Raw genomic sequence first — 22,977 nt, forward strand, 5'->3', positions numbered from 1 at the left:
ATAATTGTGATACATTATGTTCACATTAAAAATATAAATACACACACACACACACACAAAAAAAAAAAAAAAAAAAAAAATATATATATATATATATATATATATATATATACATTTATAATTATCATAATGAAATCAAAATACAACATAACACATTTATAGTAAGAAGAAGAATTCGAAAACGATTACAGAATTATTATTATTATTGTTTTTGTTAGGCTATGATTATTACACCAACTACATATTGACCATCAGTAATAAAATGGCTCAGTGTCTGATCATATCTGATTTGATTCTGATCTGTTTATACCATAGGCTGTATACCAGTCTATGGTTGATACAGATAAAAATATTGCCCAATATCTGATCATATTTAATTTTATTTTCAAAATAATATTTAACATTTTTTTTTATTAATTAGGGCTTATAATCAAGAATGAAAATAATAATAATAATAAAAACATTTCAACATTTCATTAATAAAAACATTCAAATGTATTATTATTCTAGTACACTGACCAGAGAGAGCGAGAAAGAGAGAGAGAGAGAGAGAGCAGGGGCGTGTTTTTCGGGATGAGAGATGGAGATTCAGTTCTCTGCATAATATTCTCGGTTCAGTTGTTCTGACATAATTTTAAAGCACTCGAACAAAGAACTGAAATTTCTTTGAAAAGTCAAAAAAAAAAGTCGCGTTACAAATTATCCCGCGAACACAAAACGACATTCGACTTCTCTCAGAACTATGAGTGAGGTAAGTGTTCATTTGTTATTTTAAATCTGATAAAGCAGATTAACTGAAAAGTGAATTCGAAATTTTTAACAAAAGTATAAACATCTATAACAGTACGTTCAAGGTAAATATATTCTTTGTTGAGGCAAAAAAAGGATCAGACTAAATTCAATAAAATATCAGATTGCTTAGCTGTCTAGCCACCTCCAATTTCTCTTCAGTAAAGATGCGAAATATAAAAGGGTTGTGTTTACATCTTTACTAAAAAGAAATTAGAGGTGGGTTTACAACTAATATGCCATCTACTCTTTGTACCTTTGACAAATTTTACATTTTACAATGATTTTTACTCAATGAGAAAATTTAAATCCTTAGATTTTCCTGGTTTAAAATGAAAGTGTGGTGCTTTACATTCTTTTGTGTGTCCCATTAATTGGCAATTAATAACAGGCTCAGGGGAGCCTGACCTTGCTGATATGAGCTTGGCTAATTAGCAGATGGAGATAGTGCCGTGAGGCTTGTGTGTATCACTGATGTGTGAGAGTGAAAATAAAGAGCTGGCTGAGGTAATGTAGCAGAGGAAAAGTAATAGCCAACACACTGGGAGCCAGCTGGCTGAATGGGATCTTTCCCCCTCATCATCATGTCTTTTAAGTGTGAAAGCCAGAAGTGTGAAAAGTCTTACCTCCGTAATACTCATATAACCTACTTTTGGGAAATTATAAGACAGAAAATAAACAACAGAATGGCGTATAGCCTACCAAGAAAACAAAATCTCCTGAGACAAAAGCTGTCATGTTTTTATGTAGGGATTTTATCTGACAGCTCAGAGAGTGGTGGATGTATACTTTAAATCCTACTAGAGAGAGGAAGACGAGGCAAGTTCAGAGCTAGGGTAAGGTGAAGAGGTTCTTTCTTTCCCAAAAAAAGGTGGGGGGGATTATAGAGGGAGGGCTGCAGAGATTTGCATTTGAAAGAGTCCCTTGCAGCAAGAGAGTGGATAATATGTGTATATGTGTGTGTGTTTAGGCAATGTCCTATTTACTTCTCTCTTGATGATATTTTGTGCTTTACAGAAACTGTAAGAAGTATTTGCAGTATATTAACTGCTAAAAGCAAATATTACAGATTTGAAAAAGCAAGGGCACTGATATACTGAAAGCATTTTGGCCTCAAGTTGTTTACTCATGCTGTGCGCATTGAAAAGGCAACATAAGGATTGTGACGGATTCTAACTTCAGCAAAAATACAAATGCACACTTTTATTTAACCTATTCAAACCGATAAACATGATACCTTTGAACCTCATGAAAACTCAACTAAAAATGTCAACAAGGATAAATTAATTTAAAAAATATATATACACACACACACACTAAGCTTGCATGTTGTGGCGATCCTCTCCAGGGCTGAGTGCCACTGTTCCAGATTGCACGCAGAATTGAAAAAGGAGGATTAAACCGATGGGGATTAAGGGGTCTTTATCGCTTACTGTCCTAATACACGACTCAGAAAGCCCATATCAGCTTTTAATTTAATGGCAGACCACATAAAAATTCACAAATGTTGTTTTATTTATACTGCATCATGCTTGACTGCTTTCACAACAACAAATCTGAAAGTTGCCATCTCTTTCCTGCAGAACAGTTCATCTGATCCTCCCAACAGCACTCAGGGGCCCACCGCAGATAAAAAAGGTGCGTTTATGCGTTTCCTTACACCATGTTTGAATTCTTTATAATTTACATCTGGAAAACGCCTCCATGTTTTGTGCTCCGCCAGAACTGTATGGTTACATAAGGCCAGGTTTATATTTGTATAAATATAAGTGTAGCCTACCACAAAACAGTCTACCAGTCCAGTCTGATTGTTATCCGTTTTTACTATTTTTATCATAAGAGATCAGTTCAGTTCTCTCTCTCTTAACAAATAAGCATACATGCATACCCACGAGAACTGAAGCACGCATTTACTCTAGAGACCGTTCTTTATTGCATATCTAGTGGATGTTGGTTATTCCCATAAGGTCAGGGTATATTCAGCTGACTTACCCTTTCATCTCACCAAAGCCCTGATGTTGCAAACTGCATCAGCTAATTAAATGAGCTCATAATAACTTAAAAGGATATTTCATCTAAGAAGATATTTTAAAGTATGATTCAGCTGGTTTTGATCTTGCATGACTTGTCGGCATGATATATTATATCTGTTTGCTTCTTTTCAAGACAATCCAAGCTTTAAAAAAATCATTACGGGGTTTTACTGATATATTTCAAGTTGTAGAAAAAGGTGATAAAATGCTAACTAATTTCCAGGTTTTGGCCCTCAAAAATACATAATTTCTGCAATGTATCCCTGCATATCAATGATACAAGAAAATATTTTAACATCGAAACAAATAGACACTTCAGTTTATGTTCTGATAAGAGATATTAGAATGGTTGCATATTTTACAGTTCTGTGGTATGAAAATGAATAAACTATTTATGTAACAGGATTTATCCTGAATTAGGACACACTGACTTCAAAAATGTAAGAAATCCTTTTACTATGTCATCGACATTGTCAGTGTTTCTATGTCATGTGCCCCTCAGCCCCCCAGGAGAAACCGGCGGACAAAGCGGTGAAGAACCCTACACAAGAACCTGAAGAAGAGATTGACATTGATCTGGATGCTCCAGAGACAGAAAAGGCAGCTTTGGCAATACAGAGTCAGTTCAGACGCTTCCAGAAGAAAAAGAAGTAGAAAAGGGAACAATGAATGAAAGGTTCAGTGCAGAGGACAAAAAAAAAAAAACCTTCTGCAATATTGGAAATGGAAAGAGATTTAATAAGGAACAGACAGAGAAAAGGGAAACGTCAAGTGTGGGTGGGAAATTAGGGGTTAGGAAAACAAATGATAGCCCTGTGGCATCAGCATGCTGGGTTGATTAGAGTTTAGGACATTCACTTTAAAAGACATTGCAGATTTTATTCTCTTTGTATTTGTCTAGATTTGTCTCCATCATTTCTCTCCTCCTCTGTAGACATAAATATACATAGGTAGGAGTGTGTTATTGACATGCGCAACAAACGTTTAGCATTTAACAATATCAGTATATTTAGTATATCATTGATGCAAAATGTAATTGATATAAATGCAAGAGTTCAAAGGGCAGTAATGATCAAATGGTGTACTGCACCTACAGTAAAACACGCTGGTGTGAATTAGCATAGATATGAAGTAGATTAGTTGTAAATGTATTCTTAGAGGTATAGCTCTTTTTTTCTTTCAAAACGACGAGTGTTTAAAAAAATAAAGCAATCTCTGTAACACCATTATCTATCATTAGTTAACTACATTAACATGGACTAACAGTTAATTGCTTCTAATGCATTTATTAATCTTAGTTAATGTTAAGACATTATTAAAAGCATTAACAAAGATGAATAATTATAGTAACAAAGGAACTGCTGGCTATAATTGTAAAGGTGCTACCAAAATTTCTTTATATCAACTGCAGACCAAATAATGATTATTTGATAACAGAAAAAATATAATAACCTGACATTTACAGAAGAATTAGCAAAAGCAATATCTCTGCATTTTTGACAGGTATATAAAATGTATCCATATTCATGCAATTGGCCCTGAAATACATGTGAAACAGGCAAAGTATAAAATTTTTACTCAATTTACTGTATTTTACCATCTAATTAAATTAAAGTCACATCATACTCAATTAAATTAGCATAATGCCTTTAATTCTTGCTTTATTGCCAGTTGCAGGCTTACAGCGAGATCCTTGAATTTTTGGTGAGTCAAATGAAGATGGTTATCAAGGAAAGTGTACCATTTGATCTATTTTAAGTGTCTTTCTCCTTCCCCTATAATTAAAGCGGTCTCTACAGATATCTCAGAATAGCTCATAATAATGAGAGCAGTCTATAGACACTCATGATTATCATTACAGTTAATGGGACAAATGATGTCTGTAATTGCACTGAGACAGATGTGATGAAAATGTCATCTGCGTTTGATCATTTTCAAATAGTCGCTAGTAATTCATTAATTGATCACACGTTATTATTCTGTGTTTTATATAAAGGATGACACATTTTACTATTAGACAGTTATCTTATCCCGTATTGCCCTGAACTTCTTTTCCTGTGCGCGTGCTATGTGTGCTTGAGTGCTCTAACCCACACTTGTTTCTTTTTTCTCCGTGTGACTCAGTCTAAAATATATTTTTCAATAGCAAGAACTGTATGTCCTGAGCTGAATTGTATGTCCTAGGGGCAGTGAGTCCATAGTTATATAAAGTAAAGAGCATTATATAACATTAGTTTGCTTTTTTAACATCAAACCTATTTAATGGGTACTGAAAATGCATATTGCTTGTGGGTTGTAGTAGTATTTATATAAAGTTGCGAACTAAATTTGCTCAAGCAGAACACAAAGTGAAGGGTAAAAAAGTTCTTGATTATTTCTACTTGTTATTTATAACCCAAAATGTTAAGCTATTTATAGCTGTAGCTAGTTTGTTGCTGTCCCCTGTAATGAAGCACTTTCAAGAGTTTATTTCAGCTTCATTTGATCATTTAATGAATGCACATTCACTTATGTTTGGGTGCTGATGTGTAGGACATCCAAATGTTTATCTTGTGAGAGGAGATGATGCCTTCACACTTTAATAGTTATTAAAAAAACACAACTATAAACAATTAATAGATATAAACTGTATAAATACCAAACATATACAAACATTTTCAAACATACAAACATATACAAACAACCCTGCTCCTGGAGAGCTACCATCTTGCAGACTTCAGTTCCAGCCCTGCTCCAACACACCTGTCTGTAATTATCAAGTAGCCCTGAACACCTTGATTAGCTGGTTCGGGTGTATTTGATTGGAGTTAAAGCTGAAATCTGCAGGAAAGTAGCTCTCCAAGAGCAGGGTTGGAGATCTATGCTTTAGGCCTATGTACACACAAGCAGAGAAATACGAGGCCCTGTCACAGATGCAACAATTGATGTGAAGCGCAAAGCTCGCATGCATTAAAAGTTAATTTGACTGTACAGTCTATGGCCTGTATACAGTCTCCCATTTGTCATTTGAGGTTGCAGAAGAGTCCTCAATCCCACCTCTAGCTGTGATTTATGGCTCTGCTGCAGGTGGATTGACACTTCAAGGACCCTTCAATGTCAGCAAAAAACAAAACAAAAAAAAAAACACTCAACACTGAGCTGGAAGTAGGAGATTTTATTGTCGATAGATGCTTATCTTGATTTTGTGGGTACGCTGAATAAACTTTAACATGTTTGCCAATAAACATTCATTTTGGATTGAATAAATTTATGTTTTATAAGAGAAGGGTTAGGCTATTTATTACAAAATAAATACCAAAAACGCATTTTGCATTCATTTAAAAAAAATACTTTTATGTATTGCATAAATCCAGAGAAAAATAACACATTTTAGGAAGCATTAAAAAAAAAAAGTTAAATCATAAACAAACTACCTATTATTAGACTAACAGAAAATGCAGAATATATATATATATATATATATATATATATATACAGCATATGTTTATATACAGTATATGTACAAAAAATAAATAATACAGAGAAATAACAAAAAAACATTACATCTTTGCTGCATAAAGCCCAGCATAAAAACTTGTGTGTGTGTGTGTTTGTGGGCAGAGAAGACAAAATAGAATAATCCACTTCTATCAACTAGTGTCACCTGCATATACCCCAAAGATTCATGTGTTGGAACACTTGAACTACCCACTAGGTCAGCTCCAACAACTGCCCACAACCCTAAAAATTAATTTAGAATTTTTCATCTGCATACTTAATGGTGATTACCATAGAATCTATGTTGATTTTTGTGTGAAACACACAGGAAATAAAAGATGCATGCTGAGTGGTATGTTTCTGATGCAGCATTTTGCACCATACTTGGCAAATGTCACGACTTTCACTTGATTTATATAGAATTAAAACTTTAACCTATTGTCTTATTTAATACTTCAACATGAATCTTTAACTACTTTGCATCCACTGGTATTTATTTAAAAAAACGCAAATCTACTTGTTTTTCTCTTACTTCTTACTATATCATCTTTGATTTTCCTGAATAACACAAGTGTTATTAGGTTTCTTTTTTTTCTGTCTCATTATTTCAGAAATATTCAATTCTATATTCTAAATCTTTCCAGGACCTTTCAAATCAACAGCTTTATTCCTCTTCATTTTTGTGTCTTCCCACTTACCATTTTTCCTTTCAAATTGTTCAGTTTAGTGCTTTTGTTGTTTCCATATGTTGGCTCACTGATAAGACCCCTTATCGTTCACTCATCTCTTTGACTCCTCATTTTATTTCTTTTTTTGGGATCTCTTTCTCAGCATCTCGGTTCATTTGCTGCTGCATAGTTTTCTGGTCAAGTTTCTTCTCCAACTGATCGATTTCTTGCTCAAGTAGAGCCAGTTGAACAGGATCTGACTCACAATGGTCTTCATCCTCCTCCTCTTCCTCATATTCTTCCACTTCAATTCCATCCATGGTCTTTTGAAGCTGAGTCTTCACTTTGTTTAGTTCTAGTAGGCCATGTTGAAGCTCTTTGCACACTTCTCTGAGCTTGGAGGCAAATTTGGTTTTAGCACCTTTGCGAAGTTCATTGGAGTCTTTGGCAAGAAAGAAGACATCCAGGGCAAGGAAGAGAGTGGACATGACCCCTGTGGTGATACTGACGGCCTTGGCAGCTTTGGCAGCACCTCCAGCAACACCTAGAACTTTCACAGTGTTGATAAGCCTATCTGTGTTTATCATAAGGGCTCTTCCTGCTCGTCCACCTTCCTTCAACACATGCTTTATGTTACGGCTAAGACTTGTGTTGACCACACTCTCAGAGTACCCCTTAAAATCCCATTCCTGTAGGGTGTTCATTCCTTCCTACATACACAATAGAAATCAATCAGACAGAAAAAAATAAAAGAAACACAGACAGTTGACAAAACAGATGGAATGCTAAACATACCTGCATGAACTCCAGACAATCTCTGATGTCACTGATCTCATTCTGGTAGCCTTGGATCATCTTCTCCACCTTCTTGCGATCCATCTTGGATTGAACCGCATCGGTGATGTTAGCCGTGGCTGAGGTGATACTTCCAGCTGTTGCTACACTTATACCAACCGCAGTGACAATAGTGGAAGTGCCAAAGGTGAAGGGTGCCAAGATGAGGCCCGTAATGGTGGCTATGCCCCCTGCCACACTAGCTACGCCCCCTCCAACAGCTGCACTCACAGTCTTCTTATGAAATTTGTCAGCAGTGTCTGCCAGAGCAAGCAACTCTAAAATATGATGTTGCAGAGATGCCCCACGCTGGTTGAACAGACTGACAAAGAGACGGGCAGCCATGAACACACGGTCTGCAGCAGCCTCCACAGTCCTGACAAAACATAAAAAAAGATCAGTGGAGGCGATTAGACAATGATTTATAATAAAATCCACATTTACTCACCGCTCCTCATTGTCCTCCTGAAAATTTGCCGTTACATTCCATTCACTCCAACCTGTCAGAAGTCAGTAAGTCGTATGAAGTTGCTAACAGTGATCTAAACTAGATATAGTAGGATGAGGAACAAAGATTAACCAATCGTCCAACTGATTAATTTTAGTCGACTTTGGTTAGTGAGGTCAAGTAGTAGTTTGTCTATATTTTTCTTATACTGTATAAGTCTAATTATACAAGGACTTCCTTAGCAAGGTGGTCTTCTAGGAGACTAGTAATTTTTGAAAACATGTAGTTTTGCATATCTATAATAGGTAATCAAGTAATTTGACCCAACTTACCCTCAACAGTTTTCCACCAGTCCATCAAGTCATCATCCTGTGAAAAGAGAGCAAGAGAGAAAAAAATGGTTAAATATAGATATCATAATTCACATAATTACATGATAATGAAACAATAATAATAATAATATACCTCATCTGTCTCTAAAGAATTTAAATCTGTTGGGTAGACAGCCATCTCCAGTGGCAGGATTTCGAAAGTACATTCCTGTAACATTCAGATAATAAGAATTAAATTATGTGATGGCATAATAATATGTCAGATAAGTTAAGGAATGCAGAGCAATAAACACCAATGTCCATAATTTACACTCATTCACATACAATAACTCACCTCATTTTCCCCCAGTTGCTGCATTTCCAATGGATCCTCAATCATGTCCTCTTGATCTGAATCCTATATAGATTTTAGAGTATGACAGTTGTTTTGATGTAAAATATCAAGTGACATTTTACAAAAGTGTTAACACTACCTGCGTACTGCATGAAAATGTGGGCATTCTAGGTAGAGTTCTCTTCACTCTAAATGACACAACCTGAAAAAAATTTGAACAGCACATGAGTTACTGCAGAATGTCAATTGACACTGTAAATAATTTCATTTGCAAACAAAAAGTAGTGGAATTTCCAATTCCACTACTGTTTGTGGGGAGTAGAATTATAGACTTCAATATCCTACAATATTCCTGCCTATGTATGCCACTTTTGTGATCTTCAGAAGAGAAAACCAGTACTTTTCTATATAGAAAGTGAGAGAGAGGCTTACTTTGGTATTACTGTTAGACAGTTTCTTGTCATGGTATTTTCTGGGGACAGATTTCTATCAAATAGAGGAAACAGTTCAGCATTTGTTTCACAACATCATCTGTTTGCAGGCAACTTAAAATTTAACCAATTTACCAATTTAATAAAGTACCTTTTCAGTGCCAGTGTCCAAGAAGTTATAATCCCAGTCTGTAAATTCAATGTGCTCGCTTAGCGGGTCCTACATATCGGATAAACTCTCATTTTAATTTCATTAAAAATTATATAAAATCTAAATACAGTAATAAGCAGAGGAAGATGCTTTACCGTTTCAGCAGGAAAACGTAACGCTGGTTTTGGGGAACTGCGGAAAGTGCCACTTCGCTTTCCTGAATTTTCCTGCACAAAAAAAGAGTTATTGTGAATAGCAGGTGATTAAGCAATTACAATAATATGCATATATCCTACTATATAATATAAATAAAAGGTTGTGATAAGCACCTTTAAGTTGTTGTTGGAGAGATATAATAGATTGTCATTACAGGCCAGCAGTTTAATGTGTAACGGTGGGCTGTCCTACAACAAGAAAGCTTGTAACTATTTTGCATTATCAACAGGAAGGCAGGAGTAGGAATAAAACAAAATATACACATCCTACAGATGAATAAAATAGACAGTCATATGTTAATTATTATTATTTTGTTGTTGTAGCAATATACCTCTTCAGAAGTATCCTCAGGTCCTCTAGGAAATGTTTTGAGAAAATTAAACAGGGAATTTCCCTCCTAATGAAGTTAGAATGTTAGACTTTGAATTCATTATATATGGCATATATATATCTACTGCCATTGTGACTTACAAGATTGTCACTGCCTAAAAAATCATCACTTTTCAGTGCTTGTTCTTCCTGTAAAGAGACAGAAGACCAGCACAGTATGCAAAGTTACAAGAATTATATAAAAAAATTAGACAGTATTGCAAAATGTAAACTTTAAGACATTAATTTAAGAATAAATGATTGCATGCAAGGCTGCAGTTTTGTCACACCATGGTGTTGTTGTTTTGTGTTTTGCTGTGATTGCCAGCTGAGAGTTCTCCATGTTGTAATGATAGCTCTTCCTGTTAAGAAAGAAAGGAAGGTAACATCAGACATACAGTATTTGTGAGCTAAACCAAAGACAAGCTTCAAAATTGCAGGTTGCATTATTCTGTGTAATGTGCAACATCAAAGCATGATTTTTACTAACTAACTTTACCTCAATTATAGTAATACATTTTAAACAATTTACTGTATGCTTTTGTGGACACAGTGGATCATCTGAGTTGTTGTTGTGTCCTTAGATCACTAAATACTTCTTTTTAAATCCAAACCTATTGTGCAATTTCAAACTGTGTGATTCACACTGGAAATTCGGTCTAAGGTGTGATGTCAGGTGATGTTAGGTGTACTGTAATCACAACAAACCTTATTGCTGTATTGGCTAGACAGACTGTCAGTGGTGGCAGTGAAGCCATCCTGAGCCCAGTCTCTTATAGGTTTGCATTATCTTTAATATAAGATCATAATCATTAGCTTAAAATGTATGTGCCACTCTGCATCTCATTTGACCATTAGATTCCTCTCCAGAGAGTTTGGCTGATTTGTGGTCAGTTTCAGTACGGAAGTCTCTTGCCTCCCCCTAGTGGTAAAAGATGGTACAGTTTCATGGCCTGACACTAATGTGTGATGTACTGTCATTTTTATCTGCATAACATGTATGTAAGACACAATAGATGAAAATGAATTTTAGCAACATTCTGGTACCTCAGAGCTGTTGACTCATGTTCAGGTCATTTCAACACTAATAACTGATTATATATGACTATAATGAAATAGCTTCAGTTGTCTGTCATGAATAAAAGTATTGGCTTCAATTTGTTATTTTTAATGTCTAAAAGCTCCACCAGATGTTTTACCTCTTGTGCAGGGAGTCTCGTCCATGTTTTAGTTCTTTTAAACAACCGGCTGAAAACGACAGCTTTGCCCTGATAAAGGAAGAAATTTGCATTCTATAAATATTTTCATCATAAAAAAGTTCAAACTATGAAACGAATATATATATATATATATATATATATATATATATATATATATATATATATATATATATATATATATATATATATATATATATATATATATACAGTACAGACCAAAAGTTTGGAAACATTACTATGTTTTTGAAAGAAGTTTCTTCTGCTCATCAAGCCTGAATTTATTTGATCAAAAATACAGATTTTTTTTTTAATATTTGTGATATATTATTACAATTTAAAATAATTGTTTTTAAATTTATTATACTTTAAATTATCATTTATTTTCTGTGACGCAAAGCTGAATTTTTAGGATCATTATCACATGATCCTTTAGAAATCATTCTAATATGATAATTCATTATCAAAGTTGGAAACAGTTCTGCTGCTTAATATTTTTTCAGAACATGTGATACTTTTTTAGGATACTTTGATGAATAAAAAGTAAAAAAAGAAAAAAAAAGCTATGTTTTTAAAATATAAATATTTTGTAATAACAATATACACTACTGGTCAGTAATTTGGGGTCAGTAATTTTTTTTTTTTTTTTATAAAATTAATTTTTTATTCAGCAAGGATGTGTTAAATTGATAAAAAGTGATAGTAAAGAAAATATATTATTAGAATATATATTATTAGAATTTTTCTTATTTTGAATAAATGCAGTTCTTTTAAACCTTTTATTCATCAAATATATTAGACAGCAGAACTGTTTCCAACACTCATAATAAATCAGAACATTAGAATGATTTCTAAATGATCATGTGATAGACTGATGTTACATGTGACACTGAAGGCTGGAGTAATGATGCTGAAAATTCAGCTTTGCATCACAGGAATAAATTTTTTTTTTTAAAGTATATTCAAATAGAAAACTATTATTTTAAGTTGTAATAATATTTCACAATATTACTGTTTTTTCTGTATTTTTGATCAAATAAATGCAGGCTTGATGAGCAGAAGAAACTTCTTTCAAAAACATCAAAAATAGTATTTTTTCCAAACTTTTGGTCTGTACAATATATATATATATATATATATATATATATATATATGGGGAAGTCGTGGCCTAATGGTTAGAGAGTCGGACTCCCAATCGAAAGGTTGTGAGTTCGAGTCCTGGGTGGGGGGAGTGCATGTACAGTTCTCTCTCCTCCTTCAATACCATGACTTAGGTGCCCTTGAGCAAGGCATCGAACCCCCAACTGCTCCCCGGGCGCCGCAGCATAAATGGCTGCCCACTGCTCCGGGTGTGTGCTCACAGTGTGTGTGTGTGTGTTCACTGCTCTGTGTGTGTGCATTTCGGATGGGTTAAATGCAGAGCACAAATTCTGAGTATGGGTTACCATACTTGGCTGAATGTCACTTCACTTCACTTCACTTCACTATATAGTATAGCTTATAATTAGATGACAGACCTTTGGGTTATCATTGCCTGATGGATGATCATTAAGAGTGGACAGCTCACTCTCAGTAAGCTTGCTCTGGGAAAAGATTCAATTATTCTTCTCAGAAACATGCCACTGCTATAGCTTTTACATATTACTAAATCAGATTCTTCCATGCAGTCTGGCTATATTCCATTCCATTCCATTTTATTTATTGTAAAGCACAATCAATGCAGATTCAGAACAGTATTCTCAGAAACCAAACCATAATAAGAACTCTCAAGTACATTAAGACAAAACATACAATAGCTTTACATACATTAACCTTAACTTTGCTGTTCTCCAACAGACCACCTTTATTGCCCGTGAGTTCTCCATTCTCATTCTAGAGAAAAAAAAGTCAACTAACCATTGCAAATGAAAGCTCAGATATTACGAGAGAGTCTGGTTCCATCAAACTAATCAGCTTAGTGTGAAAGCTTCCTGTTTCTACACCACATGTATTGTCTCACCTCAGATGAGTGCTCAGCTACGTCTGGAAGCCTGGACATTGAATCTGCTTCTTTCTATAGCACAAGCAGAGGAAAAAACACACAGCAAAACACAAATTGAGAGGTCATTCATATATGTAGTGGCTAAAAAGTATTTGCACATTTAAATGTTACACAATGACGAAACATATTACTCACCTGAATGATCTGCTGTTTTCCTCTGAATTAGTCACTGTCCTTCAACTTTCATACCTATGCAGAAATATTCACCATTAAATCAATTCTACTTACAAATTTGTTAATGCGGTTTATTTTTTTTTACATATCATGCTTTAAAATTACATTGAAAGCACATATCTTTTTTATTTTATTTTCTGAAAAGCCAATATAATTAGCTAATCTTTACAATATAGAATCAATCTAAAATATTGTGCCTTTTTTTTTGCTAATATACAGTCAGTATCTTACATTTACACATAAACTTATAAAAAAGGTTGGGGTTTTTTTTTTTTAGCTCTATGTCATTCACTGGACATTTTCTGGGGTGGACCTTTCTATTGGGGGATTCATGTCCATTGTTGTTATTCTGTCAGACTAGGCCCACAGAGAGTAAAATTAATTATTACAACCGACTTCTTCCACAGATTATAAAGAAATGGACAATCATCTCCAGACATGTTTTAGTGGCTCATTAAATAGTTCATGACTTTCTTTTAAACATCTAACTAAAGTTCAAATATTTCCATAATTTCCATAATCACTTCCATAATAAATGCTTAATATACATAATAAATGCTTAATAGACTTATAAATGCTTAGCCTTTTTTTGCCTTCTTTCCTTTTTGTTTCCTTTTTCCATTTTTTACACAATCTTCATGTTCTTAATTTATAGTAAAATGTATTTGTCTTTTTTCTCTCTTTATCAGACACTGTATTAAATGTATTATACAAATAAACTTACTTTGCCTTTTCATGTCATATTTAAAGAGGTACAGGAAACATTTTTTTCCTGAAATGCAACAGACATTCATATATATATATATTAAAGGAAAAATTTAATCTATATATTCTTCCTATATTTTGGGGACTATTTGTGGTTAGCTGACATAAAGCATTTTAAATGTTTGTGCTTAAATTGTAAAAATCCATCAATTATTTTAGCAGTGTCACATATGATGCCTTGACAAAGAGTGATATTCTATCATCATATGCCTGTATCCTCGCCCAGTGTTGCCAGATTGGGTGGGTTTCCTCCCAAATATGTATTTGTATGTGCGAGTAAATATTGGCTTGGGCAGGTGGACAAAATGTTCAAGTTCAAGTAAAAAAAACATACTCAGAAAGCAAACCAGATAAAAATATGAAAAAACTGTTAAAGAAAATTACAGAGATCTATTTATATCTACACGATCCTGTCCTTTATTTTTTAAAAGGTCCATACTGGTATATGAAAGCTATACTTGTTAGTTTTGACTGTGGAAAGTTATGTTCAATATGAACTTCACAAACACTTCCTCTAGTTCTGTGTGAAATTATAGAGCGACACAAAGGTGATCATTATTGTTGGTAATTTTTTTATTGTCTGATTATCATACAGTATGCATCAATAAATTACAGTTTTGACTTTCATGGTGTGTGCATGAACGAGTGTGAAATATGAATTATGAATGTGTTGTGATTATGAATGTTTTTTTTTTTTTGAGGGAAGGCCTATCGCTTAATTTATTGATTGCCGTTTTGACTGTGCCAGTGTGCCTGCTTGCATATTTTAATCATATGGTAATTATCTTTCATGTACCTATTTGCCCCGAATTTATCCATGGAAAATATATCTAGCGTTTTATTAATATTATTTTATCTTCATTATTTTGTTTTAAGAAGTTAAAAATGGCTTTTATCAACCTTGATTGACATTCTATCACATTATTTTAACAGTTAAAGTTTTGGGATGTTTTTTGTTTTAGCGGGCGGGTTTTGTGAGCTTTTGGGCTGTAAATCGTCCATTCAATCTGGCAACACTGTCCTTGCCTCGTATAACCACGTTACCTCATTTAGGGGAGGTCTGCGCTTCCTGATTCAGTTTTCCCTCTGGAATCAGTTACACTTCTCATAAGAAAACAATGTTTACACTAATGTATCATGGTAAAATAATATAAACTCTAAATAAGAAGCGTTACTCAGGTAATACTGCACAAGAGTGCACTTTAAACAATCCTCAGAGCCAGGAGCGCCAGACACCCTCTGACACCGACATCATTCTTGATGACAAACAACTGCAAACAGTAGGCTATCAGACGCGTCCACGCCTCGCGTTCCAGGCGCTTCATTAAATATTCGTCAAGATGCGCTTTTGTTTGCTCGCTTTTTATTTTCAAACAACAATGTAGAATTATTTTCCTTTTTCGAGATGACAGCTCGGTCTGTCGTTATTGTGGATTTTTCTAGTCTCAGAGAAAGCGTCTGTTCTGGAATGGCACGTTGCACCGGCGAGACAAACACAAAATACTCTTACCGAAACTTAACAGTTTATTTAATAAACACTACAAAAACTATAGTACTATATTTCACCGTACTGTTTTGCCTACCTTAGGTTCCCATACGTAGGCTACAGAAACAGGAAAACGGCCTGTCAAAACTTTGTCAAGCTCCGCCTGGTTAATCTGTGTGGAGTAAAAACAGCACAGGGACGGTTGAGCAGGGTGTCAGTGTGACGATGATGAATCACATCTCGTCACTTCCACTACACAAGTCAAGAAAAGACAGTTTAGTCCACGTACCGAGTCTTTTTACTTTTTTTTTTTTTTTAACAAATTAACCTTTTTTGTTACATAAAGGTCACGTTAAAACCGCGTTGAAAACTTTTTTGAAAACCCATTAAAATGACTGGAGAATTTCAACCATCAAAAATGTTGATAGATAGATAGATAGATAGATAGATAGATAGATAGATAGATAGATAGATAGATAGATAGATAGATAGATTAGCTCCAGACATAGCTCCTTTAAACAGAACTCATCCAGCCATTCCATGAGGGACTTCTTGGGGTCTTTAGTCTCAGGGGGAAAAAAACAACAACAACAACAACAGAAAGTAGGTTGGACAACTATGTGTAAAAGGGAACTTGAATGGAAAATTCCAATGCAGAAATTAACAGAAATAGCAGAAGTTGTGAGTCAAGTATGAAAGTAGTGTGTATGTTTGGCTTTTTTTTCTTTTCTTTTTTTTGCTCAATGAGTAAAAATAATAATAATAATAATATTTATTTTAATGCAAAATAATATAAGCACAGAATGTTTCCTTTAGAGGCATTTTTTTTCTTATTAATGTTTGCAGACTTATAATTAATTAATAAGGGCCCCCTCCTAAAAGCTTTCAGTAGCTTCTTTGGGGTTCCCCTTTTTACACACAATAACCTTTCTGTAACTATTGTTAATTTTGTCTTTAAAATGATGAAGTGTGTGAAATAAATTCTTCAAATCAAATCATAATTCCACTTACTTGTGCAATTGTTTGTTAGGCAAGCCTGGATCATTTATTGTCACTGACCTGTAGGGTAAAACAGTTTATGAAGGCCTCACTGGGTTCAGAGTATCACATCTCTCAGCTCTCATTCTTTGCCTTGTTGAGTCTTGTTTTCATTGTCACAAGAGTTATTAATTAAAAGAACTGCTAGGACATTAGCACATCTGCAAGGTCACTGCCAAAGTCTCTATTTAGGTTTCCATTCTTCTCCTGCATCATCTTGTTCTAAAATCACAGCAAATGTTTTCATTAACTAACAACTATGAACATATAAAAAAAAAACTTGAAAAAAATGTTTACCTTTCCTGCAACCTGTGACATAAATGGATTTCTGTGTTTCTTTTTTTATCCTTTTTGCTGCAAAAATGTCATAAGGTTTAAAGCTGTTTGACTGGGATGAAGTCCAGATCACCTGTTTTGGTTCTCTGAAAACATGCAATGGTAAGGCCATCAGTATTTACTCAAATTGGTAAAATAGGTGCTTACTTTTTTATTTTTCTCTTCTCCAAGTGTCTTTTTCCAGGATCTCATTGCTACTGTCCTGTAATGATGAGTAGAATGCATATAACCCTATGATTCAGAAATTACTTTGTAATTTACTTCGTAAAAGTGATTATCTGGCCTATAATCTATGACAGAATGTGCCATTAAAAAACAAACAAACAAAAAAACTTTAGTTAACCTTTTGTGTGTGCCAGACAAAACAGCACAATTTGCTGCATGTTTCAGACAATGATTTAAATTGTAGCCTCACAATTTGCTTCGTTTTTGAACTACTCAACCTCTGCTAGATGATCTCATACAACAATTTGAGTCATATTCTACACAGCATTCTGATGTGCATGTGTCTACTTGCCTTTTATCTTTGGCTAAGCCAATAAAAACCAAAATGTATTGCTGAAAAAGCACAAAGGTATGCTCAAATAACAGCTTTCACACCAAGCTAGACTTGCACAAGATTCCTAAATGAACAGGAGCAACTTCACCAATCTGTTATAACGTTTTCAATGAAGCTCAAAGTTTAGGGGTAATGTCTGTATAAACCTGACTGAGTGTTAAGTCTTAAACCTTTTTTTAAAAACAATCAACACAGGAATGTCACAAGAAATATATTTACAAAATAATAATTTTCAAATAAATTTAATAATACTGTAACTTTTATTGTAAAATATTATAAAAAAGAACAAGAAGCAAAAGCAACAGCAGTTACATTTTCTTTACATTATAAACGAGCGCAGAGATGAAATTGCTTATTTACCTCCTTATTTTGTTTGGCTCTCAACATTGACCAGCTCGTGTGGACCTAAACCAGAACCTGTATCTTTGGTGTAAAAGAGAAAAGTGCATTTGTGACTTACATTTGATTCAAATGCCCATGTCTTTTGAGACTGACTGGATTAAAGGCAGTCCTAAGAGCCACCCAAAGATGTGTATAATAAATCTGAGCTGTATTATATGTACTTTGAGAAAAAATGTATGCCCACCTGTATAGAACATGTTTATCCTCAGGTTTCTCACAGGGCTCCAAGGACTGTTGTGTTTTTTCCATGCCCTGCTGGGGAAGCAGGTTTCTTCCTATTACAACACGTTTTATCACCTATCAGGACTAATGAAATTACAAAAAAGATCACTGTCTCTTTAGTGACTTTTGATGCATCACCTTGACTGTTGTGTGGTAAAGTGCCTTCTTTGAAGCACAATCTAGATAATCCAATTGAGGAGTCCGTAAATTCAAGATTGAATCAGCAACTTCACCCTCATTCTCATCACACATTATCAGTAAAATACCGATCCTTGGAAATTCTTGTCTGTCACTCTGGTTTAACAGTTGTCCTCTTGCTATACTTTCTCCATAAATATCTTGTATTGGCAGAGAAATTTCCTCTATCAATTTTGATGTAAGTCTCTGCAATCGTAAACCCGTCAATTCCTTAGTTTCCACAGATTTCCATCCATCTTTATGCATTAGTGAAAGTGACTTGACATACAGCCAAGTATGGTGATCCATACTCCGAATTCATGCTGTGCATTTAACCCATCCAAAGTGCACACACACACACACACACACACAGCAGTGAACACACAGTCACAGACACACAGAGTAGTGGGCAGCCTATTATGCTGCGGCACCCGGGGAGCAGTTTGGGGTTCAGTGCCTTGCTCAAGGACACCTCAGTCGTGGTATTGCCAGCCCTAGACTCAAACCCACAACCTTAGGGTTAGGAGTCAAACTCTCTAACCATTAGGCCATGACCCAGCTTCAAGATCCCATTTATGTGCAAACATGCTTGCACACTCAATGCGGACAGAGGTTCCTCAGGAGCCCAGTGAATAAAACTGCTCCTATCTCTGTCCACCTTTAAAACATTCTTCCACATGTGAAACATCTTCTGATAAAAAAGGTGTAATTACAGACAAATCCATATCTTCCAGTATCAGTTAAAACAAATGATTGTCAAGACCAAGCCCACCTGCCCTCTGCAAGATGGCTGTATGAGTCCATAATAAGTCTTTATGATAAAGAAATCTTTTTGTTGCTTGTAATCTGAAAGCATAGATACGTCTCTTAACATCCACCAAGCCATGTCCTCCCTCGTATGCATAACTATTAGTGTTCCCGACTGTAATGTCACAGTCTGTGTTGTGTTCTGATTCATCTATTTTTCAGTGGTCTTTTGCATGCACAAGATATACATAAGAAAGAGGAAACAATGAGAACTTTATTATTCAACTATGCCAAAGTAAATACAGTTTTCCATTCTATGGCACCTTTAAAGAAGATGCTAGGCAGATTATTTTAGAATTGAAAAACATTATAAAAATAATATTACAAAAAGGTTATGGAAGTTTATGAAAATATAAAAAGATTTTATATAAAATATATTTAAAAAAAAAAACAGTTGAATTCTAAAACTGCTACACTCTTAAAAATAAAGGAACTTCAAAAGGTTCTTCACAGCGTTACCATAGAAGAACCATTTTTGAACCATTCAGTCACAGGTTCTTTAAAGAACCATCTCTTTCTTACCTTTTTATATTCTGAAGAACCTTCTTTATCCACAAAGAACCTTTTGTGAAACAGAAAGGTTCTCCATATGTTAAAGGTTCTTTATGTATCCATTTAGACAAAAATGTACTTATATGGCATCGTGAAGCACCTTTATTTTTTAAGAGTGTAGAATACCAAAACCAAAAATCTGTACAAACTATGTTCCAAATTTGAGGTTGCTATCTCAAAAAATTTGCTTTCGGTATGAATTTGTTTGGGCGCAGTACCACACTTTTCCACTAGATGCCCATCAAACCCTATTAAGGGCACCCCTTTTCCCATATAGTTTTAGTGATCTGATTCTGAAACAAGTTCTTCCATATTTTCTCAATATTTATGAAGTAGACATCACATTCAGAATTATTATGGGCAGTATGGCAGTGTCTGATTTGAATTCAACCTCTAACAAGCACATAAAAGACATGAAATGAGAACTCTGGATGTGTGTTATACCCCTGGTTTCACAGACAGGGCTTAAGACTAGTCCTAGACTAAAATGTAAGTCTGAGCTGTTTCCACTGAAATAAACTTGCACTGACTGATCTTAAAAATATCAGTGCCTTTTTAGTTTTAAGATGCACATCGGTAATGTTTTTTTCTAAGCATGTTTATAAAAATTACTTAAATGTCCTAATTGATCTATGGTCTAATCCTGGCTTAGTCTAAGCCCTGTCTGTGAAACCGGGCCATAGTTTAAGATTATGCATAAAAAAAATTGAGAATCTATTTTTTTTTTTTTCTCAAATAGAGAATGGATGTTATTTTTAACACCTGAGATAAAAATGAATGGAGGTTTTTACTGATTTCTCATGATTTTATATGAGCTCCACTATTCCAAGATAAAGGTCAGAACTCACTCTCTGACTCTGATGAGTATTCTTGCAAATTAGTAAATTACAGTTGCAAGTTACCCCACCGGTGGCCTGCGACATTTAAGGGAGGGAAGTTTAAATATTTGTAGTCCAAAGTCTCTCAGACTATTGAATAAATGTTGTTAGGTTTTTGTGAGGCTACAGGAAAGGGATCACAATCTATAATAATCACTGAGAAAAACAATGATGAAGCTGGTAGTTTGCATACTTTTACTGTTGTCTGTGTTGAGCACACAGGCACAGGATTTTATATCACATACATTAGATATCATTAGTGAACTTAAAAAGATTACAACCATGGAGGAAAAGTTTAATGCTCTTAATGATGAAGTCAAGGAATTAAGAAGCAAGAATGAAGGTAATGAGTTCATTAATTGATTTTAAAAGACCCGCAGTTTTATATGTTGAGCAGAAAGTTTAATGGAATAAAACTTAATCAATTTGTAATGTTTTGTCATCAATACAGCACTGACTACAAAGCTTAAAACCTTTGAACAGAAGACAGAGGTTTCAGGTAAATAATAAATAATTAAATTTATTTGGACATTTAGGGCCAAAACATTCAGGGTAAGCTCAAGAAATAGCATTACAAATTACATAACAAAAGATAATTAAAAGAGATATATTATTTTAAAATCTTTTTTTTTTCAGAAAGGGTAAAAGTAGCATTTTCAGCTTCACTGTCAGCTTTGGAGAATGCCCACCGATTTATTGGCCCTTATACAAGAGCAACCACTCTTGTGTATGAAAATGCCATTACTAACATTGGAGATGTTTATGACACCAAAACAGGTATCATAACAAATTCTAAACATGATGCTTTATTAGATGAATTAACGGCTATTTTAAGAACCCAAGTTTGTAGGCAATAACCCCTAATCTGTACATCTATCTTTTATCATGTATTATAAAAAATGTACTGAAACTTTTGACTTTTAAGTATTGCCTATGCCTATAGCAAACATTTGCCATTGTAATCTAGATTATAGTTTAAAATGTGCCGTTATTTGCTTATAAAAATGTGTAGTAAAGCATTGTCAGTTTTGTTGTTTTCATAATGTAACTCTGGAAACTCTGATTGTTTATAATCTACTGTTATCGACAGGAATCTTCACTGCACCAGTTAAAGGAGTTTATTTCTTCAATTTTGTGGTCTTCAATCCTCATGACATATCAACTGGTGTGAGACTATTAAAGAATGGCAATTTTGTGGTCGCAGCAACAGATAACCCTCCCAAGGAAGACACTGAAGACACTACATGCAACTCAGTTAGTCTTATTCTTGAACAAGGCGACCAGATACATCTTCAGCTCATAGAGAACTGTCGTATCTACACAGATTCACTGAGACGCAACACCTTCAGTGGACACCTACTTTTTACCATGTGAAGTTTCTGTCCATGTACATTTCTGATTGTATGTAAACCCAAATCCAGTGTTTTATTCAGATACAAAAAATAAAGTAATAAAAGAAAACTTTCCTGATGATGGAGGGTGGGGATAAAAAAAAAATCAATGCTTGGGAAGACAAAAATGAAAGAAAAAAAATCAATCAATCAAAAGTAGCAAAAATACAATACATTTTTAATATAGCCTACAAAAATCTGCTTTGTATTATTGTTTGTTGATTTTTGTTGTTTACCACTCACATTTTTGAACATAGACTTTATAGTGCACGATCCAAACTTAAATTTTTATAATTCATGAATGAAAACATTTTGTAACATGATATTGATGTACCATTAATATGATAATGCAATGTCTGATTTTAAAATGGGTTTTAAAGGATGAATTTGGAGATTTTAAGTTTTCAGTCGATATATAATTTCTGATAATTTCTAAAATGTGATAGAGAAAAAGGCAACAAAGAAGACTTCAAAGGTCAAAGGTCAAAACTGTTATAATTTAGATTTTTGAGGTGCACTCTTGTCATAAATTAATCTATTACTTTTCTTACATAATTTTTAACAAAAAACATTGGTAAAATATATATTCGGGAGTCTTACACCTTTCCAATGATATATAGTTTGTCAAGATTAGATTAGATTTAATTGTAATATAGTGAAGTAAATGTAGGTGTCCCGTATACGGGACGGGGTGACAGTTAAAGGGTTTTAAAACTTTTGTCAATATGGGACAATGTAATTGTTTTTGTGTAGACAATTACAGTTCTTGTCGAATTCCAATCAAATTCCAATCAAAGTCATAAATGAAGAAAAGTTTTTATTTTTTCATGATTTAATAAAACAGTGTAGG

General features: G+C 34.2%; 3 protein-coding genes and 1 long non-coding RNA gene across 9 annotated transcripts; 2 read left to right on the forward strand and 2 right to left on the reverse strand.

Moving 5' to 3' along the window:
* Positions 1-536: 536 nt before the first annotated feature.
* Positions 537-4,048, forward strand: LOC132096270 (Purkinje cell protein 4-like protein 1). Its single transcript, XM_059501531.1, has 3 exons — positions 537-751; positions 2,373-2,427; positions 3,325-4,048. Exons 1-3 carry the CDS (start codon positions 743-745, stop codon positions 3,474-3,476), a joined length of 216 nt encoding a protein of 71 aa, XP_059357514.1. The 5' UTR covers positions 537-742; the 3' UTR covers positions 3,477-4,048.
* A 2,878-nt stretch (positions 4,049-6,926) lies between these two features.
* On the reverse strand, positions 6,927-16,181 carry LOC132096267 (uncharacterized). 5 transcript variants are annotated; one of them, XM_059501525.1, is made up of 21 exons: positions 15,863-16,181; positions 14,239-14,286; positions 13,476-13,529; positions 13,299-13,352; positions 13,106-13,171; positions 12,817-12,882; positions 11,282-11,350; positions 10,373-10,444; positions 10,185-10,232; positions 10,045-10,110; positions 9,827-9,901; positions 9,653-9,724; positions 9,498-9,566; positions 9,348-9,401; positions 9,055-9,117; positions 8,916-8,978; positions 8,715-8,789; positions 8,582-8,618; positions 8,250-8,301; positions 7,763-8,177; positions 6,927-7,677 (listed from the first exon to the last, which is right to left on the reverse strand). In XM_059501525.1, exons 4-21 carry the CDS (start codon positions 13,335-13,337, stop codon positions 7,096-7,098), a joined length of 1,983 nt encoding a protein of 660 aa, XP_059357508.1. In that variant the 5' UTR covers positions 13,338-13,352; positions 13,476-13,529; positions 14,239-14,286; positions 15,863-16,181; the 3' UTR covers positions 6,927-7,095. The 5 variants fall into 5 exon arrangements, with proteins under 5 accessions (XP_059357508.1, XP_059357509.1, XP_059357507.1 ...); XM_059501526.1 differs by lacking the exon at positions 14,239-14,286 and having other exon boundaries at positions 13,112-13,171; XM_059501524.1 differs by lacking the exon at positions 14,239-14,286 and having other exon boundaries at positions 15,863-16,180.
* A 98-nt stretch (positions 16,182-16,279) lies between these two features.
* LOC132095758 (uncharacterized) lies at positions 16,280-18,659 on the reverse strand. Of its 2 annotated transcripts, XR_009422497.1 has the most exons (5): positions 18,285-18,659; positions 18,059-18,121; positions 16,963-17,025; positions 16,777-16,824; positions 16,280-16,324 (listed from the first exon to the last, which is right to left on the reverse strand). It is a non-coding gene; the product is annotated as an uncharacterized LOC132095758 (long non-coding RNA). The 2 variants fall into 2 exon arrangements; XR_009422498.1 differs by lacking the exon at positions 16,777-16,824 and having other exon boundaries at positions 16,825-17,025.
* Positions 18,660-20,854: 2,195 nt separating this feature from the next.
* Positions 20,855-22,148, forward strand: LOC132095759 (complement C1q tumor necrosis factor-related protein 3-like). The gene is made up of 4 exons (XM_059500863.1): positions 20,855-21,079; positions 21,188-21,235; positions 21,373-21,513; positions 21,827-22,148. The coding sequence occupies exons 1-4, from the start codon at positions 20,905-20,907 to the stop codon at positions 22,108-22,110; spliced, it is 648 nt and encodes a 215-aa protein (XP_059356846.1). The 5' UTR covers positions 20,855-20,904; the 3' UTR covers positions 22,111-22,148.
* The last annotated feature ends 829 nt before the right edge of the window (positions 22,149-22,977 follow it).

The sequence above is a fragment of the Carassius carassius genome, chromosome 20 (assembly GCF_963082965.1).
Source record: "Carassius carassius chromosome 20, fCarCar2.1, whole genome shotgun sequence".
Lineage (NCBI taxonomy): Eukaryota > Metazoa > Chordata > Actinopteri > Cypriniformes > Cyprinidae > Carassius > Carassius carassius.